The sequence below is a fragment of the Aulonocara stuartgranti genome, assembly GCF_965226115.1.
Source record: "Aulonocara stuartgranti genome assembly, chromosome: 13".
In the NCBI taxonomy this organism is placed as follows: Eukaryota; Metazoa; Chordata; class Actinopteri; order Cichliformes; family Cichlidae; genus Aulonocara; species Aulonocara stuartgranti.
In genome coordinates this window covers 13,807,533-13,822,192 of record NC_138949.1, presented here as the reverse complement: position 1 = coordinate 13,822,192, position 14,660 = coordinate 13,807,533, and the positions used below count along the sequence as shown (strand labels likewise).

The 14,660-nt window shown below is 41.2% G+C and overlaps 2 protein-coding genes across 2 annotated transcripts; one reads left to right on the top strand and one right to left on the bottom strand.

Moving 5' to 3' along the window:
* Positions 1 to 65: 65 nt before the first annotated feature.
* On the bottom strand, positions 66 to 7,447 carry nolc1 (nucleolar and coiled-body phosphoprotein 1). Its single transcript, XM_082556604.1, has 14 exons — positions 7,322 to 7,447; positions 6,974 to 7,029; positions 6,235 to 6,386; positions 6,015 to 6,124; positions 5,800 to 5,914; positions 5,584 to 5,711; positions 5,343 to 5,460; positions 4,814 to 4,945; positions 4,639 to 4,728; positions 4,290 to 4,544; positions 3,009 to 4,166; positions 1,315 to 1,442; positions 1,158 to 1,241; positions 66 to 1,043 (listed from the first exon to the last, which is right to left on the bottom strand). Exons 1-14 carry the CDS (start codon positions 7,430 to 7,432, stop codon positions 885 to 887), a joined length of 2,796 nt encoding a protein of 931 aa, XP_082412730.1. The 5' UTR covers positions 7,433 to 7,447; the 3' UTR covers positions 66 to 884.
* Positions 7,448 to 7,811: 364 nt separating this feature from the next.
* Positions 7,812 to 13,479, top strand: mrps6 (mitochondrial ribosomal protein S6). The gene is made up of 2 exons (XM_082556616.1): positions 7,812 to 8,293; positions 13,359 to 13,479. Exon 1 carries the CDS (start codon positions 7,955 to 7,957, stop codon positions 8,285 to 8,287), a length of 333 nt encoding a protein of 110 aa, XP_082412742.1. The 5' UTR covers positions 7,812 to 7,954; the 3' UTR covers positions 8,288 to 8,293; positions 13,359 to 13,479.
* Positions 13,480 to 14,660: the final 1,181 nt, after the last annotated feature.

Sequence of the window (14,660 nt, the reverse complement as noted above, 5' to 3'; positions counted from 1 at the left end):
GTGCACATGTAAAACTGTCAGCTGAGCAAACAGTGAGTGAACTGTCCATGAAATCATCACCAGTATATTGTTTAGTCTTTATTTACAGATTGAGGTGTAAAAGAAAAAAAAAATGACAGCGGTACACAGGATCTCATATGATAATCAAATAACTGAAACGAGCATGGCTATGTTCGAATTACATACTTAATACCACTGAACAGTACAGGGAGGGACTGAAAGGACTTCCTAACAAAGGGAACGGATCCAAAGAAAAAAAATCCTTGAACAGAGAAAAGACCTTGAGAGGCCCTTAAAGATTGAAGTGGAATAAAACATAATAAATACAGTATAAAATTTCTACTTGATAGGTTTTCTTGTGATGTTAAGAAAAAGCCCCAAACCTCTTCACATTTAAATGTGGACAAAGAAGAAGAAAAAAAGAAAAAGGGACAAACATCAAGAATCCATGTAGTCTATTAAACAAAAAACAAATTTGAAAATGAAGAACATGTATAGATGGATTAATTTCGATCATACCTAGACAAGAAGATTGCTTAATGTTACAAACATTCACCATTTAAGAAGAAAGGAGGTTGTGAAAACAAGCAGAAAGAGCCAAACATTTTCTCCATTAGCCAGTGGCTGCAGCCACCTAGTGGCTATAAGTGATGTCACAGTTGGGAGCACATTTCCCTGCTGCCACAGCTCTGCTAAATGTAAACTCCATTACAGACTAAAGCAAAGTCGAATCAAAGGGCCAGTTCAGTGTGATGGACCATCTTCTGTTAGTGTGCTGCTGCTACTGCTGGAGAGACTGTTTACAGGAGGGTGGTTTGAGCAGACAACTTGTATTCCTGATCTGTCCGGTACAGTACAGTTGAAATGGGAGGTTGTGGACTTTCTCAGTCGCTGTCAAACTTAATGGAGTTGACTGAAGTGGAGATGGCTCCCCCACGGTAGCTTCCTCTTTTCTTCTTTGTCTTTTCGTGGCGGAATGATTTACCTTTTGTGAACTTGAGCACATCGTTAGCTTTCTGGCCCCAGTCTCCATTGGCTCCCATCTGAAATAGAACATTATAAAGAGAGAAAAAAAAAAAAGTTTGTTTATCTGCCACCTCAACAACTATAATGCTCAGTAATCCTGTAAAAATGATTATTATGATTAAATAATTCACCTTTGCATCAAACGAATTGTCTGCAAGGCGCGGGTCCACATTTACTTCGTCGTCTTTTATTCTACGGAAGGGTACGTTGGTAGACTGGAAAACAAAATGTTTCAGTCAGCTTATTTCAGTTCACTTTAATTCAATTCTAGCTTTGTGCAGGTCTTACCTTCTTATTGGCTTTAGGGAAAGTCTGTGGTGTGGTTGTGGCCTTCTTATTTTTTGGTGTTTTTAAATCCGTTTCTTCCTCTTCGCTTTCTGATGATTCTTCATCCTTTTTTCTTTTTCCATTAGTACCTGTATCAGATGAAAAGGGGCTCATACTTAGTAAACACTAGGGCTGGGCCATATTATACCGTTCACGGTAATACCGGTATAATGTTAGGCAATGATAGGAAAATGAAATATCGCGATAGAATGGGAGTAAAACGCGCATGCGCAGTGCCTTTGTTTTCATACGCACATGGCCGATTGTTGAGTGAAACAGATGAACCAGAATTGGTTTGTAAAAATGGTGCAACTTCAGTGATGTGGAACTGGTTTGGTGTTTGTCCGTCAGATACACAACAAAGCACATTTTTTTGCAGAACATGCAAGCGGCCGTTGTTATTGTCGTATTTGTCGGACTAAGATGCTCTTAAATCTGGGAGTAATCTGGGTCCTAAACTCTAAGTGATGCTTCAGGTCAAACAACACTGCAGCATCACTGAGAGTTAAAACCTGTCTAAATTCTTTCATCTTTAATAAAACGATCAGCATTGCTGCTTTACGAGGTGTAACTATAAAGTTTAACTTCCAGGCATCCATGAAAACAAAAGTTATTACATTTAACAGAGTTAGAAGTTAGCAGGAAGCTAGCGGAAGTTAGCTCGCTAGTCTCGCTAGTTACCTAAGCATGATATTGCATGTTCTGACTGAGAGATTTCTGAAAAAAAAAAAATCAAACGTACAGCTCTGCTATCACTTCCAACATAAATGAAGACAGGAAACTAAACAGCAGTGACGTTTGTAGGGTTACTGAAGTTGGGCTAGCTGGTATATAATGATGTGCTACGTGATCGCTAGCGACACAGCTATGTTAGCATAACATAAACAGTGAAGCTGGAGGATGAACGCTAACTTTTTTCCACTTATAAAAGTTAAGGGGAAGGTTCCTCATGGTTAGAGACAAATGCAATCACATGGCAGGATGCTGTAAACGGACCAAACTTCAGTCAGGAGAACAACTGAGATAATCCATCCACAATACGAGGTTAGTCATTAATATACTGCAACAACATGGGAATAGAGCAGCTGCCAGAGAATTCAACATTAAGGAAGCAAGAAGAATGAGTTTAATAAAGTTTGATTTATCTGACTGCTTTGTTTCGCTTAATGTGCCTTATAATCCCGTGCACCTTATGGTCCGAAACATACGTACTGCACACTGCAGTTTAATGTTGCAAAGCACCTCTTTTTAACTTCAGTGGATATTATACATGGTTATGCTCAGTATATGTCAGCCCATTTGTACTGGAAATGCCTTTTGGTTAAACTTTCAGCAAGGAATTTGCATTTGCACTGTTGCATTTTTATAAAGCTTTAATGTACATAAAAACCAGCTTCTTGTTTAAGTGAAAATAAATGGAAGGTTGTCTTTTTGCGCTAGTAATGTTGTGGAGTTGTATTTTGTCTCGCATCAATTATATCGTCGGTTATATCGTTATCGCAAATTTTCAAATATATATCGTGATAAATATTTTTGGCCATATCGCCCTGCTCTAGTAAACACTACACTTCTATAAATATTAAACACTTAAGGACCGACAGTTAAGTGATAGTTTTTTTTTTTCCCCATTTAATGACCAGATGTTTGAGACTTACTGTTTTTTGGGGTGTTGGGTGCAGTGGCTGCTTTACGTGGCACTTTAGCCTCATCTGATGAACTCTCCTCAGAGCTGCTGTCACTGGATGATGACTCTGCTGGCTTTGCTGCAACCTTCGCTGATGCTGCTGCCGTCTTGGGAGTTGCTGCCTTGCCGTTGGCAACTGTAGACTTAGTCACGGGGGTCTCCGTCTCTGAATCAGAGCTATCTGAGGAATCAGAGCTGCTCTCCTCTGCTTTTTTTGCCTTTTTGACTGCAGGCGCTGCCTTTGTTGTTCTCTCAGCTGCAGGGGCGGGCTTCTTGGAAGCAACTGGAGCTTGTTTCTTAGCTGCCTCATCCTCTGAGTCTGAGCTGTCAGAGCTGCTTTCTTCTGCAGCAGCAGTCTTAGCTGCAGGAGTAGCAGGCTTTGAAGCGGGCGTAGGAGGCTTAGCTGCTGCTGGCTTGGTCTTAGCTGGCTCTTCATCATCCTCAGAAGAGGACTCTGAGCTACTCTCTTTCGGGGCAGGCTTTCCTGCAGGTTTAGCGGCCTTTCCTGCAGATTTAGCATGCTTTGAGGCTGAAGTAGCAGCTTTAGCTGCTGCAGGTTTAGCCTTGGCTGGCTGCTCTTCATCTTCAGAGGAGGAGTCGGAGCTGCTCTCTGCTGCAGGAGTAGCCTTTGCTACCGGAGTAGCCTTCTTTGAAGCTGGTGTTGCAGGCTTAGCTGCTGTTGGCTTGGCCTTGGCCGGTTCTTCATCTTCTGATGAGGAGTCGGAGTCAGAGCTGCTTTCTGCTGCAGCAGCAGGCTTAGCTGCAGGGGTGGAACTCTTTGAAGCTGGCTTAGCTGCTGCTGGTTTAGTCTTAGCAGGCTCTTCTTCATCTTCAGACGAAGAGTCAGACTCTGAACTGCTCTCTGCTGCTGCAGGGGGCTTTGCTGCAGGGGGCTTTGCTGCAGGGGGCTTTGCTGCAGGGGGCTTTGCTGCAGGCTTTGAAGTTGGTGTAGCCGTTTTAGCAGGCTTGGCTTTCACTGGCTCTTCCTCATCCTCAGAGGAGTCCTCCGAGTCAGAGCTGGTCTCTGCTGCCTTGGCTTGGGGTTTAGAAGCTCCAGAAGCTGCGGATGGGGTTGCGGTTTTTGTGGGAGGCTTTGCTGGGGCCTCATCTTCAGAGCTGCTATCTGAATCTGGAAAGCAAGATCAATGTTGTCATGAAGGTTTGCAAACAATATAGGGTTAATAACAGAAATTATATTAGGTCATATTTAACAACTTCTGAAGCTCAAATACCCAAAATGTGCATCTCCTACCTGAGCTCGAGGACTCGTCTTTCTGAGCTGGCGTAGTCTTGGCAGGTGCAGCTTTGGTTGGGGGTTTCTTTGCTGCCTCCTCCTCCTCTGAACTGGAGTCCTCCTCGGAGGATTCATCTTTAGCGGACTTAGCTGGAGCCGCTTTAGCAGGAGTCACCTTTGTTGCAGGTTTCTTCACCTCTTTAGCTGGAGAAGTTTTGACTGGGGCTCCTTTACCTGCAGGCTTCTTGGCCGTCTCCTCTTCTGAGCTGGAATCTAGAAAGATGAGAGACATTTACAAACATTCACTGTCACAAACTGATCATCATTTTAAGATGGGAAATGGGCGAGTGACGTTTGTGATCCATACCAGAGCTCTCTGAGCTGGACTCCTGCTTCTTTGCAGCAGGTTTGGACGCTCCAGGTTTGGCTGCAGGTGACTTTACGGGGGCTGGTTTTGCTGTGCAAGTTAAAATGCTGTTAGACATTTAACAATAAACACCAAGAAGTCAAGGTGGGGAAAAAATAAAAAGGAACCCACTTACCTGCCACCTTTTTGTCGTTATCACTGCTGTCATCACTGCTGTCTGAAGAGTCGCTGTCCTTGGCCTTGCTTGCTACTGGTGCAGCAGGAGCTTTGTGGATTGAAGCAGGAGGTGGTACAGCACTGTATGCTCCTAGAAAGACAAATGTAGATCGTCAGCATCAAAAACAAATACAAACATATTTTAATAAATAATTTCCCTTAGGGATCAATAAAGTAATCTGATTCTGATAATCACAGATCATTCCAGAGATGACCAAGTGAACAGCTCTGGGTATAATTCAGTCAGAGCAGACTGGTGTTATGATCATGATATGGACAAAACTGGACTGTTGTAATTAATGTGAACTCAATCTCACTTATTTTTTCATATAGCTGTCGAACTTACGCACATCAGTAATAGGCTAAAAAGACTTGATTGGGATTCACTTCTCAGGTTTGCCGCTGATGCAAGTGTGCCTCACATCTTTCCAAACCAGACTTTTGTTACTGTGTAGCTTGTATAGTTGTAAGAAAGCATGAAAACACACCTGCTTTGGGTTTTTTGCTGGGAGGAGCCTCATCCTCTGATGAAGAGTCTTCACTACTTGACTCAGCACCAGCTTTATTTACTGGGGCTGGTTTGACTGGAGCTGGTTTGACTGGAGCCTGACAGAACACATGGAAATATGCTGTTAATATCTGCTGCATGCATTTATCCGCTACACACCACACTTGGCTGAGTGTGAGACAATCAACAACACATAACAACATAAAGAAGGCCTTGTGTACCTTGGCTGGCTTCTCATCTTCAGAATCTGAGGAGCTGTCTTCGCTGCTGCTGCTCTCCTTCTTCTTTTGAGCTGCACCTTTGGCAGCAACAGCTGCTTTGGGTGTTGTGACTGCACCAGCCTTGGGTTCTGTTATTCAGAAACGCATACAGTAAATTAAATAACCCAAGATTTTTCCCCAATCTTAACTTAAACAAATTACTCAATATAGACTTACTTTGTGCAGGAGCTTTGGCGGTTTGTTCTTCCTCAGAGTCAGACTCTTCACTGCTGGAGCTGCTATCCTTTTTCCTTGTGCTACCTGCAGCAGCAGGAGGTTGTTTCACAGGTGCCTACAAACAGACACTACATTTTAATAAAAGGATAACGGGCAAGGTAATGTAGCAATAACAGGCTATCATGAGAATGTCTGATTCTGATGCTTCCTTCTACCTTTGCAGCAGGCTTTGCAGGAGCTTTGTCCTCCTCAGAGTCACTAGAGTCTTCACTGCTGCTGGATGCAGCTTTAGTAGCTGCTGCTTTAGCAGGCCCCTTTTTGGCTGCTAAAATGTAGAATGAGGAAAAATGTAATATCACAGCGTTTCAGAATGCACATTACTAGCAGAATTCAGCCAACCCTTTCAGTTATCCATATCAAATATGAAGGTTATACCTGCAGGAGCTACTTTAGTTTGTTTTGCGCCAGCCTCTTCATCCTCACTGCTTGACTCTTCACTGCTGGAGCTCTCAGTGCTGGGTTTTGCCTTCTTGGCTGACGGTCCCGTCCAGTTCGGAGGCACCTTTCGTTTTTTGGCTTCGGGAGATCTATTTAAAATAGAGTTTCAATGATACAGCCCATAATTATATTAATACACAGTATGCAACACCACCCTATATTAATGTTAAAAAGAAAACTTCAACGGGATAAAAGGCACTCCCTTTCCCAGAGTAGAAAGATATGCAAATAATAATGCTTTATTCGTTAGCCTGCATACCAAAGTGTCCTTGGGCAAAAAACTGAACACTGAGTTAGTGAGAGACTGGTTGAATCCCTCCACTCTGCATGGTAAACTATTCTTTGGCATGTTGAATAAAATGCTTTGAACATTCAAGTAGAGTAGTACAGTGCTATATAAGAACCATTTCATTTCCCATTTGTCTAAACAAAAAGCGCTTCAAATTTGTAAAACAACAAAAGGGTTGTGTTTATATTGTATTAGATTTTTCTCTGATAATCCTCAACTCAACAGACCCTTGGACACTAGGAGAGCAGCAGTGGAATTTCTATTGTACCAATACATTTTTAAAGGAACATACTTATCGACACAAAGTCAGCTTGGTCATGCGTTTCATATTTTTATTTGAAAAACCCCTCTCGGATAAAAATAAATAAATATTAATAAGCAACTCACTTCACCCAGAAGTTGTAGATATTGACGAGTCTCTCCTCATTCTGATCTTGCGGAGCCTGTAGAGAAACACGTGAAGTAGTAAGTTAATAATTCCCTTGCAGCACTTTGAATTTGTGACTAAAACTCCACAAATCATAATTTAAAAAGTATAAACACGCTGCAGTATTTACACTTTAACGCACTGAGACCGTTAATTAGCCCAAAGGCAGGTTGCAGCTGATACACGTGCTAACTTCACCGGCTCGGTAACCTGCACGTATTTACCCCTCGTGCCGCCTGGACCTAACGTCTAATACCCGACGACAGGACGTGTCCGTCAAACACCGCCACACAGCGTAGGCTACTCACCACTTTAGTCTTTTTCAAGAACTCCTGAGCCGCTTTGGTGAACTTGTTCTCCACCAGAAACGAGTACACGCATTTGAAAAGATCACTCGGTACCGACTTCTCCGCCGCCATCTTCAACACGTTCTTCTGGAAAAGGAAGTGACGGAATCAGGCACTTGTGAGCAGACGCTTGGTGTCGACGTATCCACGCTTCAGTAAAAAAATAAATACCAGTTTCTAGAGATTTCCAAATGTCAGAAAACTAAATAAAACACAATTCCACTGACTAATTGTGATTTTAAAAATCCTTTAGAAAACTTTACAAATATTTCGGGTTGCTCTCACGTGACTAATTTCCTAAAACAATACGAGTAAAATATGTGGGTATGCTAAATAAGACGCAATTTTTTTATTATTGAAATACACTTATTTATAGATTTAACGCCATATTTAAAAAAAATAAATGACTCCTATTTTTTATATTTAGTAGGCTTTGTTGGCCACGAAGGCGCACGCTTTATGCGTCATCACTAAAGACCTTTCGTGTCTGCCCCTCGTGTCATAACATGTCGCCTTTCAACTGAGCAGTGTGGCAATGATAGCCCAGTTCTAGCTGAATTAAACGTGTGAGTCGGGTATTACTTCGCTGCAGCCATGCCTCGGTACGAGCTGGCCCTGATCCTGAAACAGATGCAGCGGCCGGAGACGGCGGCAGCTCTGCGAAGGACGGTGGAGACGTTAATGGAGCGGGGCGCCTTGGTGAGAGACCTGGAGAACTTGGGAGAAAGACAGCTGCCCTACAGAATGACCAAACACAACCAGAGGCACAGCCGAGGGACTTACTTTCTGGTGGATTTCTACGCAGCTCCCAGCATGCTCGCTGGCGTACTGGATCACCTGCACCGTGATGTGGACGTTGTGAGGCCCACTGTGCTGAAGAAAGACGCCCAGGTCCCCAACAGTAACTGCTGCGGACCCCAGAAGTGATTAAATGTAAGGCTTAATGAATGGCGGAGGTGTTTAAAATCACTGGTGCTCAGAGTGAAACAAAGTGCTGTTTTATCACCACAGCTGTCTGTTACATGCGTGTATTTTTGGGCTGTAGTAAAATATGAAATACTCTGCTTTATCAGCCACTTAACTCCATTAGAGAAATGGCAATCAGAAGCACAGTTGAGTAGTTACAGTAGTGAAAACTTATCAGCGGTTTATTGAAGAAAATCGCTTACACACACACACACACACACACACACACACACAGTGGATGAGAACAAACCTCATGCATGTAATAAAGTGTTTTAGCACTGATGATTAATTCGACCTTTAAATAGCCCAGACAGAAAGGAATACCGCTGTTTATTTGCGGGGGAAAGTCACTTCTGTGATCCTGGATATCAGGGAACAAGCAACCGAATACAACCTCTAGTAACTGATTTAAAGCATTTTAAACACATAAGAAAAGAAAAAAAACAGACAATGTGTCCGTGAAGGTTCTCAGTCATCCGTCTGGACTTCTTTAAGTTTTCTTGAAGATGTTTCGCCCTTCATCTGAGAAGCTTCTTCAGTTCTAAGTGCAATTGGTGGAGAGTCTTGGATTTTAAGCCCTATGGGAGTGTCCCCAAGAGTGTCATGGAACCCCTAATGATCCTCTACCTAATCGCATGAGCCAAGGTGTGAAAACGGGTGTAGGTAACAATCAGCCAAGGCTTCACCCTATCATGTGATTTTCTGAGGTCAAAAGGCCCAGGATGTGAGTGGGCTTTAAGGCGTCTGGAAAGGGATCTCAAAACTGGATGGCAGACAGTTGGTGTTGTAAGCCATGGGCTCTGTTCAAAGAGGGTCATTCACAGTGGACATTAGGGGATCCATGTCACTCTTAGGGGGACACTCCCATAGGACTTAAATATGGGACTTTCCACCATTTGACATTAGAAGTGAAAAAGCTTCTTGAATGAGAGGTGAAACGTTTTCAAGCAACTTTAAGAAGTCCAGACGCTGTTCTATCCAAGCTCCTTAGACTACGATAACCTGGATGACTGAGAACCTTCACAGACATACCAACCTCAAAACTGGATTATAGATGGCAGACAGTTAGTTTTGTAAGCCCTGCTCATGTTCACAGTGGACATAGATGGCTTCTTTCACTCCTCTTTCAAACCATCTGTCTTCTCTGTCCAAAGCATTCCTCGCTGCACTGTACAGCATACACCACGTTGTTAAGTTTCTGTTTGGTAGTTTTGTCTTTGAGATGAACCAGTTTTTGTCTGAGTGCGTGGCTGGGTCTGAAGTGCACTGGGATCTCGTGCTTGGAGAAGACTCCTGAGTTTCTCTGATAAACCTGCTACATAAGGGATGACAGTATTGTTCCGTTTGTCCCTCTGATTCTCCCTAGTTGGTGTCTGACCTTCTTTTCTGTGCATCATTGCTGCACAGGGACAATAATTAGAAAAAACAAACTCCCCCATGTGGTTACAACAGATGGTTAAGTCCATTTGGTTGTAAACTCTGTACCTAAACCAGCTCCACCCTCAGCCTCCTCGCTTGCTCATACCAGAAAGGAATATGATATAGTGTGATAATGTATTAAAACAAATTAACCAAATTCATTAAACCAGTTGTTTGCTTTATAGCTTTAGTGACTGCAAACTAACTTATTGTGAAAATGAGACAGGAGTGTAAAAATGTGAATGAATATTACAAAAGTATTTCAGTTGTGTGTTTGTGGACATGACCATCACACATGAAGTAGCCAAACACAAAGATAATCCTCTAAATAAATGATCAGTTCATTAGTCACCATCCCTGTAATATGTGAGTGTATTACTTGACTACAAGTTCATACATTTGGTTCATATAAGATTAGTTTGCACAAACACAGTGTCTGTATTTACTTTGTTTGCTTGCTGATTTGTAAGGGAGGATCATTTTGCATGTCTGCAACAACAGCAGATCCACATGAGATCCTCCAGACAAACATAGATGTGTATTAAGCTCTAATAAGAGGTCCTACCCTGAGTTTGTACTGTCCTCCTCATCTACCCCCTACCTACAGATACAGCCCTGTCATCTCTCGCCTTGCCTGCAGGTGTCATTGTTGAAGCAATTTAATCAGGATTTAAATGATTGATTCTTTCCACAAAACCATTAAAGTAAAAATATTGAGCTCCCTCGTGCCTCTTGAAAACAGATAAGCACCCCCCCTTCTCCTCCCTCCATCTGTTTGTCTGAAATGGATTTAACTAGACGTGTACGCATACACAATGATATTATAATAGCTTCACTACATATATTCCAACAGAAATATGTGTGATAGGACAATAATGCCTGATAATTACAGTTGACTGATAAATCTTTCAGCCTCTACTAATAAGTGTCTGTATTCTTTCGCCATGAAGTGATTAATTAAACTATTAGTTAAAATGCTATAATCAACAGGAACTGGGAGTAGGGGATTTTACTGTTAAGTCTGAACTGACCTTTTAATACAGTCGTTGTGGTGCTCTAATATAACCACAATACTATGCATCAGTATTTGTGTTGATCGACAGTGGTGGTTGCTAGGGCTGTGCGATATGACCAGAATCTCATATCCCGATGTAAATCACAAAAATGTAACATTTTCTGTAAATTCTGTGAATCTCGGGCAGCTCGACTTGCGAAGTGTTTCCAGCTGCGCGTCCTTTACCCGGAGTCGAGTGTTTTAACAGATGCATGAAACGATACATTTTTAGAGAGAAGTTGTAACAGCCGCTGTTTTCTTAGTATTTATTACACGGCGTGCTGCGGGGAAAAGCCTGTTCTAACGTTTGAGTCTAAGGTTTATTTTTTTAGCACCTGGCGGCTCTTTTTTAATTCTCATCCGTAAATAATCTGCTCTTTCACGTGATTCGGTTTATTTTTGAAAAGTCTCAACAGGATCTTGAGCTTTATTGTGAAAGGTTTATGTGGAACATAAACAAGCGGACACGCGAAGGTGTTACTGTCGCTGTTGTAGCGACAACGCATAAAAACAGGCGCTTGTCCGTCAGTAGTGTGGTTATATTAAATATAAGAGAAAGAGAGAACTTTAAGAAATTAATATAGCCACTACAGTGACCATCAGAACGATGAAAAAATATTGCCGCAAACAGTTTATTTTGCGACACCACGAAACAAACAATGGCGTAAAATGAAGATGTTTTTATATCGTCATCGATATATATCGTTATATCGAACAGCCCTAGTGGTTGCTTATCAGAGGCCGGTGTTGTTTTTATTTCAGAGTGCTTTTGTTTAAACTGTAGAGAACAAAAGACACTATTGTTTGGGTTCTCTGATACATTTAGGAAGAAATAAGTACACTTCCTGTGCTGATTAGCTCTTAGTTGTCATTAAAGGTGAGCACTTCCCTTCAGTTAACAAAGGTGAAAAATTGCTCCTGTCACAACACGTTAATATTGACTAGGGCTGTAACTTGGATAATTCCATTAAAAATCTTCCCCAGGAGAAATTATTTTCTCCAATGTTTCATTTAATCCATGTAAGAAGAGCTGTTTCTCCCACATTTGTGATTTAAAAACAGACCTGCATTAGAAACATATCTAGGATCACATGTGTGAATAAAAAGAATGACAATTAAAAATATCTTTTTAAATAAGACAGAAAAGCCACGGGGCGGAGCTGTTGCAGAGATGGTGCAATCAGGTGGCGTGAACGAAAACATGTTTCGAACGTTCAAAATAGCAGTGCTTGTTCGTGTAATCACCACAAAGGCCTTTACTGGGAAAAACTGTCCTTCATCAAAACCATTGATCAACAAGTGCAAACAGGAAGAAAAGTGAACTTTCTAGCTGCTCCCACCCACCGCAGTTTGCTTAACACAGCAACACATCTACAATAAAGCTATAGAAATTACAATAAAATTATATTTATGCAACCGAACTTTTAACTTAGTCTCATACAATGTTTAAATAAGACAGCCTAATGGAGGTTGACTACAGCCATCCTTTCTGTCACACTGATGCCAACAGTAAGCAGGGGTGAGTCTAAAGGGGGGGCATGGGGTGTACTACACCCTATTTATTTCAAGGCTTATTTCAAGTCTACTAATTACATTCTATTAATGTTTTAAAATATAAAGCAGTCTTATTGGGCCAATAAAACTTGAACCACTTACCCAGTGCTGTTCGACTGGCCCCTGAATTATTCTAACATTAGTAATTAACATTAATTATTTACGTCCACGCTATCAGAACTTCTGTGTTATGCCGCAGGAAACGTCGCATCAAATAACAGGCCAAACCTCAGTTCAGAGAATCCCGATTAGCTCGCTTTTCTTCTTTGCAGCCATCACATGCTTTTTTACAGACACACACTCACTGCTACACTACCACACTTAAACACACACACCAAATCTACCTCATCCAGGAGACGCAATACTGTCAGAACACCTTCCAAGAAGATACATAAGTGGATAAGTGAAAGAAAATGGTTGGACAGATGGACGAATTACTGCATTTGTTAATATTGTTTTGATTTTAACATTGTTAAAAGAAGTTTAAAATCTGACTTTTATGTGGCACGCAAATACACTTAAAAAGGTTTGGTTCTTTTGACAAATATTGCATGCTGCTCAACTGTCAAAAGACTTGCCTTTTTTCTCTTCTGAATATTTCTGATAGCTCAAGACTAAAGTATTTCTTAGTATTTCTCAATGAAATACTACTGATGTTAAACGAACTGACTTGTTGATTGAGAAACGGACAGTAAAACAGAAATCTCATGGAAAAAAACCTTCACCGCAGGCTCACATGAGTGAACTTTAACTGCACTAACAGAAGCCACAGAAATAGAAATCTATACAAGATCACATGAAACTTAAAGAATTCCATGAGCAGCTTTTATTGATCAGTGACAATATTTCTGAACACGTCTACACGCAGTAGACAAACACAAAGTCAGTCATCGATTAGTATGCTCAGTATTCTCTCACTGCACATTTTTAAGTGTGTTATCTCAGGTTCATGCTGACTCTGCTGTAACGTTTAGCCCTACATAATGTTTGTTCTGTCTTTCGCAGGTTCCAACAGATCACATGCAGAAGATGACTCATGTGACACTTCCTTCTTTCACCTATTTCATTAGCTGCATGCATCGACTTGGATGTAATATCATATGTGATAATAAAATAATTTTTTCTATCCATTTTGCACTTTTCCTTTTTTGTCAAGCATTTGAGACACTGCTTCACATGATGGTTAGTCATGTGATGGAAGTTTCAGTTCTTTTATTGTAGGTGTGGTTTATGCAGGGTTTTTTTAAGCCATTAAAACTTGATCAACTGTCTCTGGGGAAAAAGCCGCTTGTTGTTGCTTCCGTTTTCTCTCTGGACTTTCTTGGTTCTTTGAGCAGTATTTGTTGCCTAAATCTCAATTAAAGTATAAGTACACAATCATGGTATTTATTTTGTGTAAGACAACATTGAATTAACCAGGTTACTAACAAAAGAGCCAGCCAACTTAACTGATGTCTTTATGTATATACAGTGGATGCAAAAGTTTGGGCAACCTTCTTAATGGTCATTATTTTCCTGTATAAATCGTTGGTTGTTGCAATAAAAGAAAATGTCAGTTAAATATATCATATAAGAGACACACAGTGATATTTGAGAAGTGAAATGAAGTTTATTGGACTTACAGAGAGTGTGCAATAATTGTTTAAACAAAATCAGGCAGGTACATAAATTTGGGAACCACAAAAAGAAGAAATGAAATCAATATTTAGTAGATTCGCCTTTTGCAGAAATTACAACCTCTAAACGCTTCCTGTAGGTTCCAATGAGAGTCTGGGTTGTGGTAGAAGGTATTTTGAACCATTCCTCTTTATAAAACATTGCTAGTTAATTCAGGTCCGATGGCTTTCGAACATGGACAGCTCTTTTTAACTCACACCACAGATTTTCAATAATATTCAGGTCTGGGGACTGAAATGGCCATTCTAGAACATTGTACTTGTTCCTCTGCATGAATGCCTTAGTAGATTTTGAGAAGAGTTTCGGGTCGTTGTCTTGTTGAAAGATCCAGCCCCGGCGCAGCTTCAGCTTTGTCACTGATTCCTGGACATTGGTCTCTAGAATCTGCTGATACTGAGTGGAATCCATGCGTCTCTCAACTTTGACAAGATTCCCAGTTTCTGCACTGGCCACACAGCCCCACAGCATGATGGAACCACCACCGTATTTTACTGTAGGTAGCAGGTGTTTTACTTTGAATGCTGAGTTCTTTTTCCTCCATGCATAACGCCCCTTGTTATGCCCAAATAACTCAATTTTACTTTCATCAGTCCACAGCACCTTATTCCAGAATGAAGCTGGCTTGTTCAA

What these genes read in the sequence shown, in the direction of transcription:
- nolc1 (XM_082556604.1), bottom strand. Translation starts at nt 7,432, where the DNA reads ATGGCGGCGGAGAAGTCGGTACCGAGTGATCTTTTCAAATGCGTGTAC. An exon ending in CGCCAAAGCTCCTGCACAAA is followed by an intron (nt 5,712 to 5,799) that starts GTAAGTCTATAT and finishes TCTGAATAACAG; the next exon opens with AACCCAAGGCTGGTGCAGTC. An exon ending in TCCCTAAAGCCAATAAGAAG is followed by an intron (nt 1,242 to 1,314) that starts GTAAGACCTGCA and finishes TTTGTTTTCCAG; the next exon opens with TCTACCAACGTACCCTTCCG.
- mrps6 (XM_082556616.1), top strand. Translation starts at nt 7,955, where the DNA reads ATGCCTCGGTACGAGCTGGCCCTGATCCTGAAACAGATGCAGCGGCCG.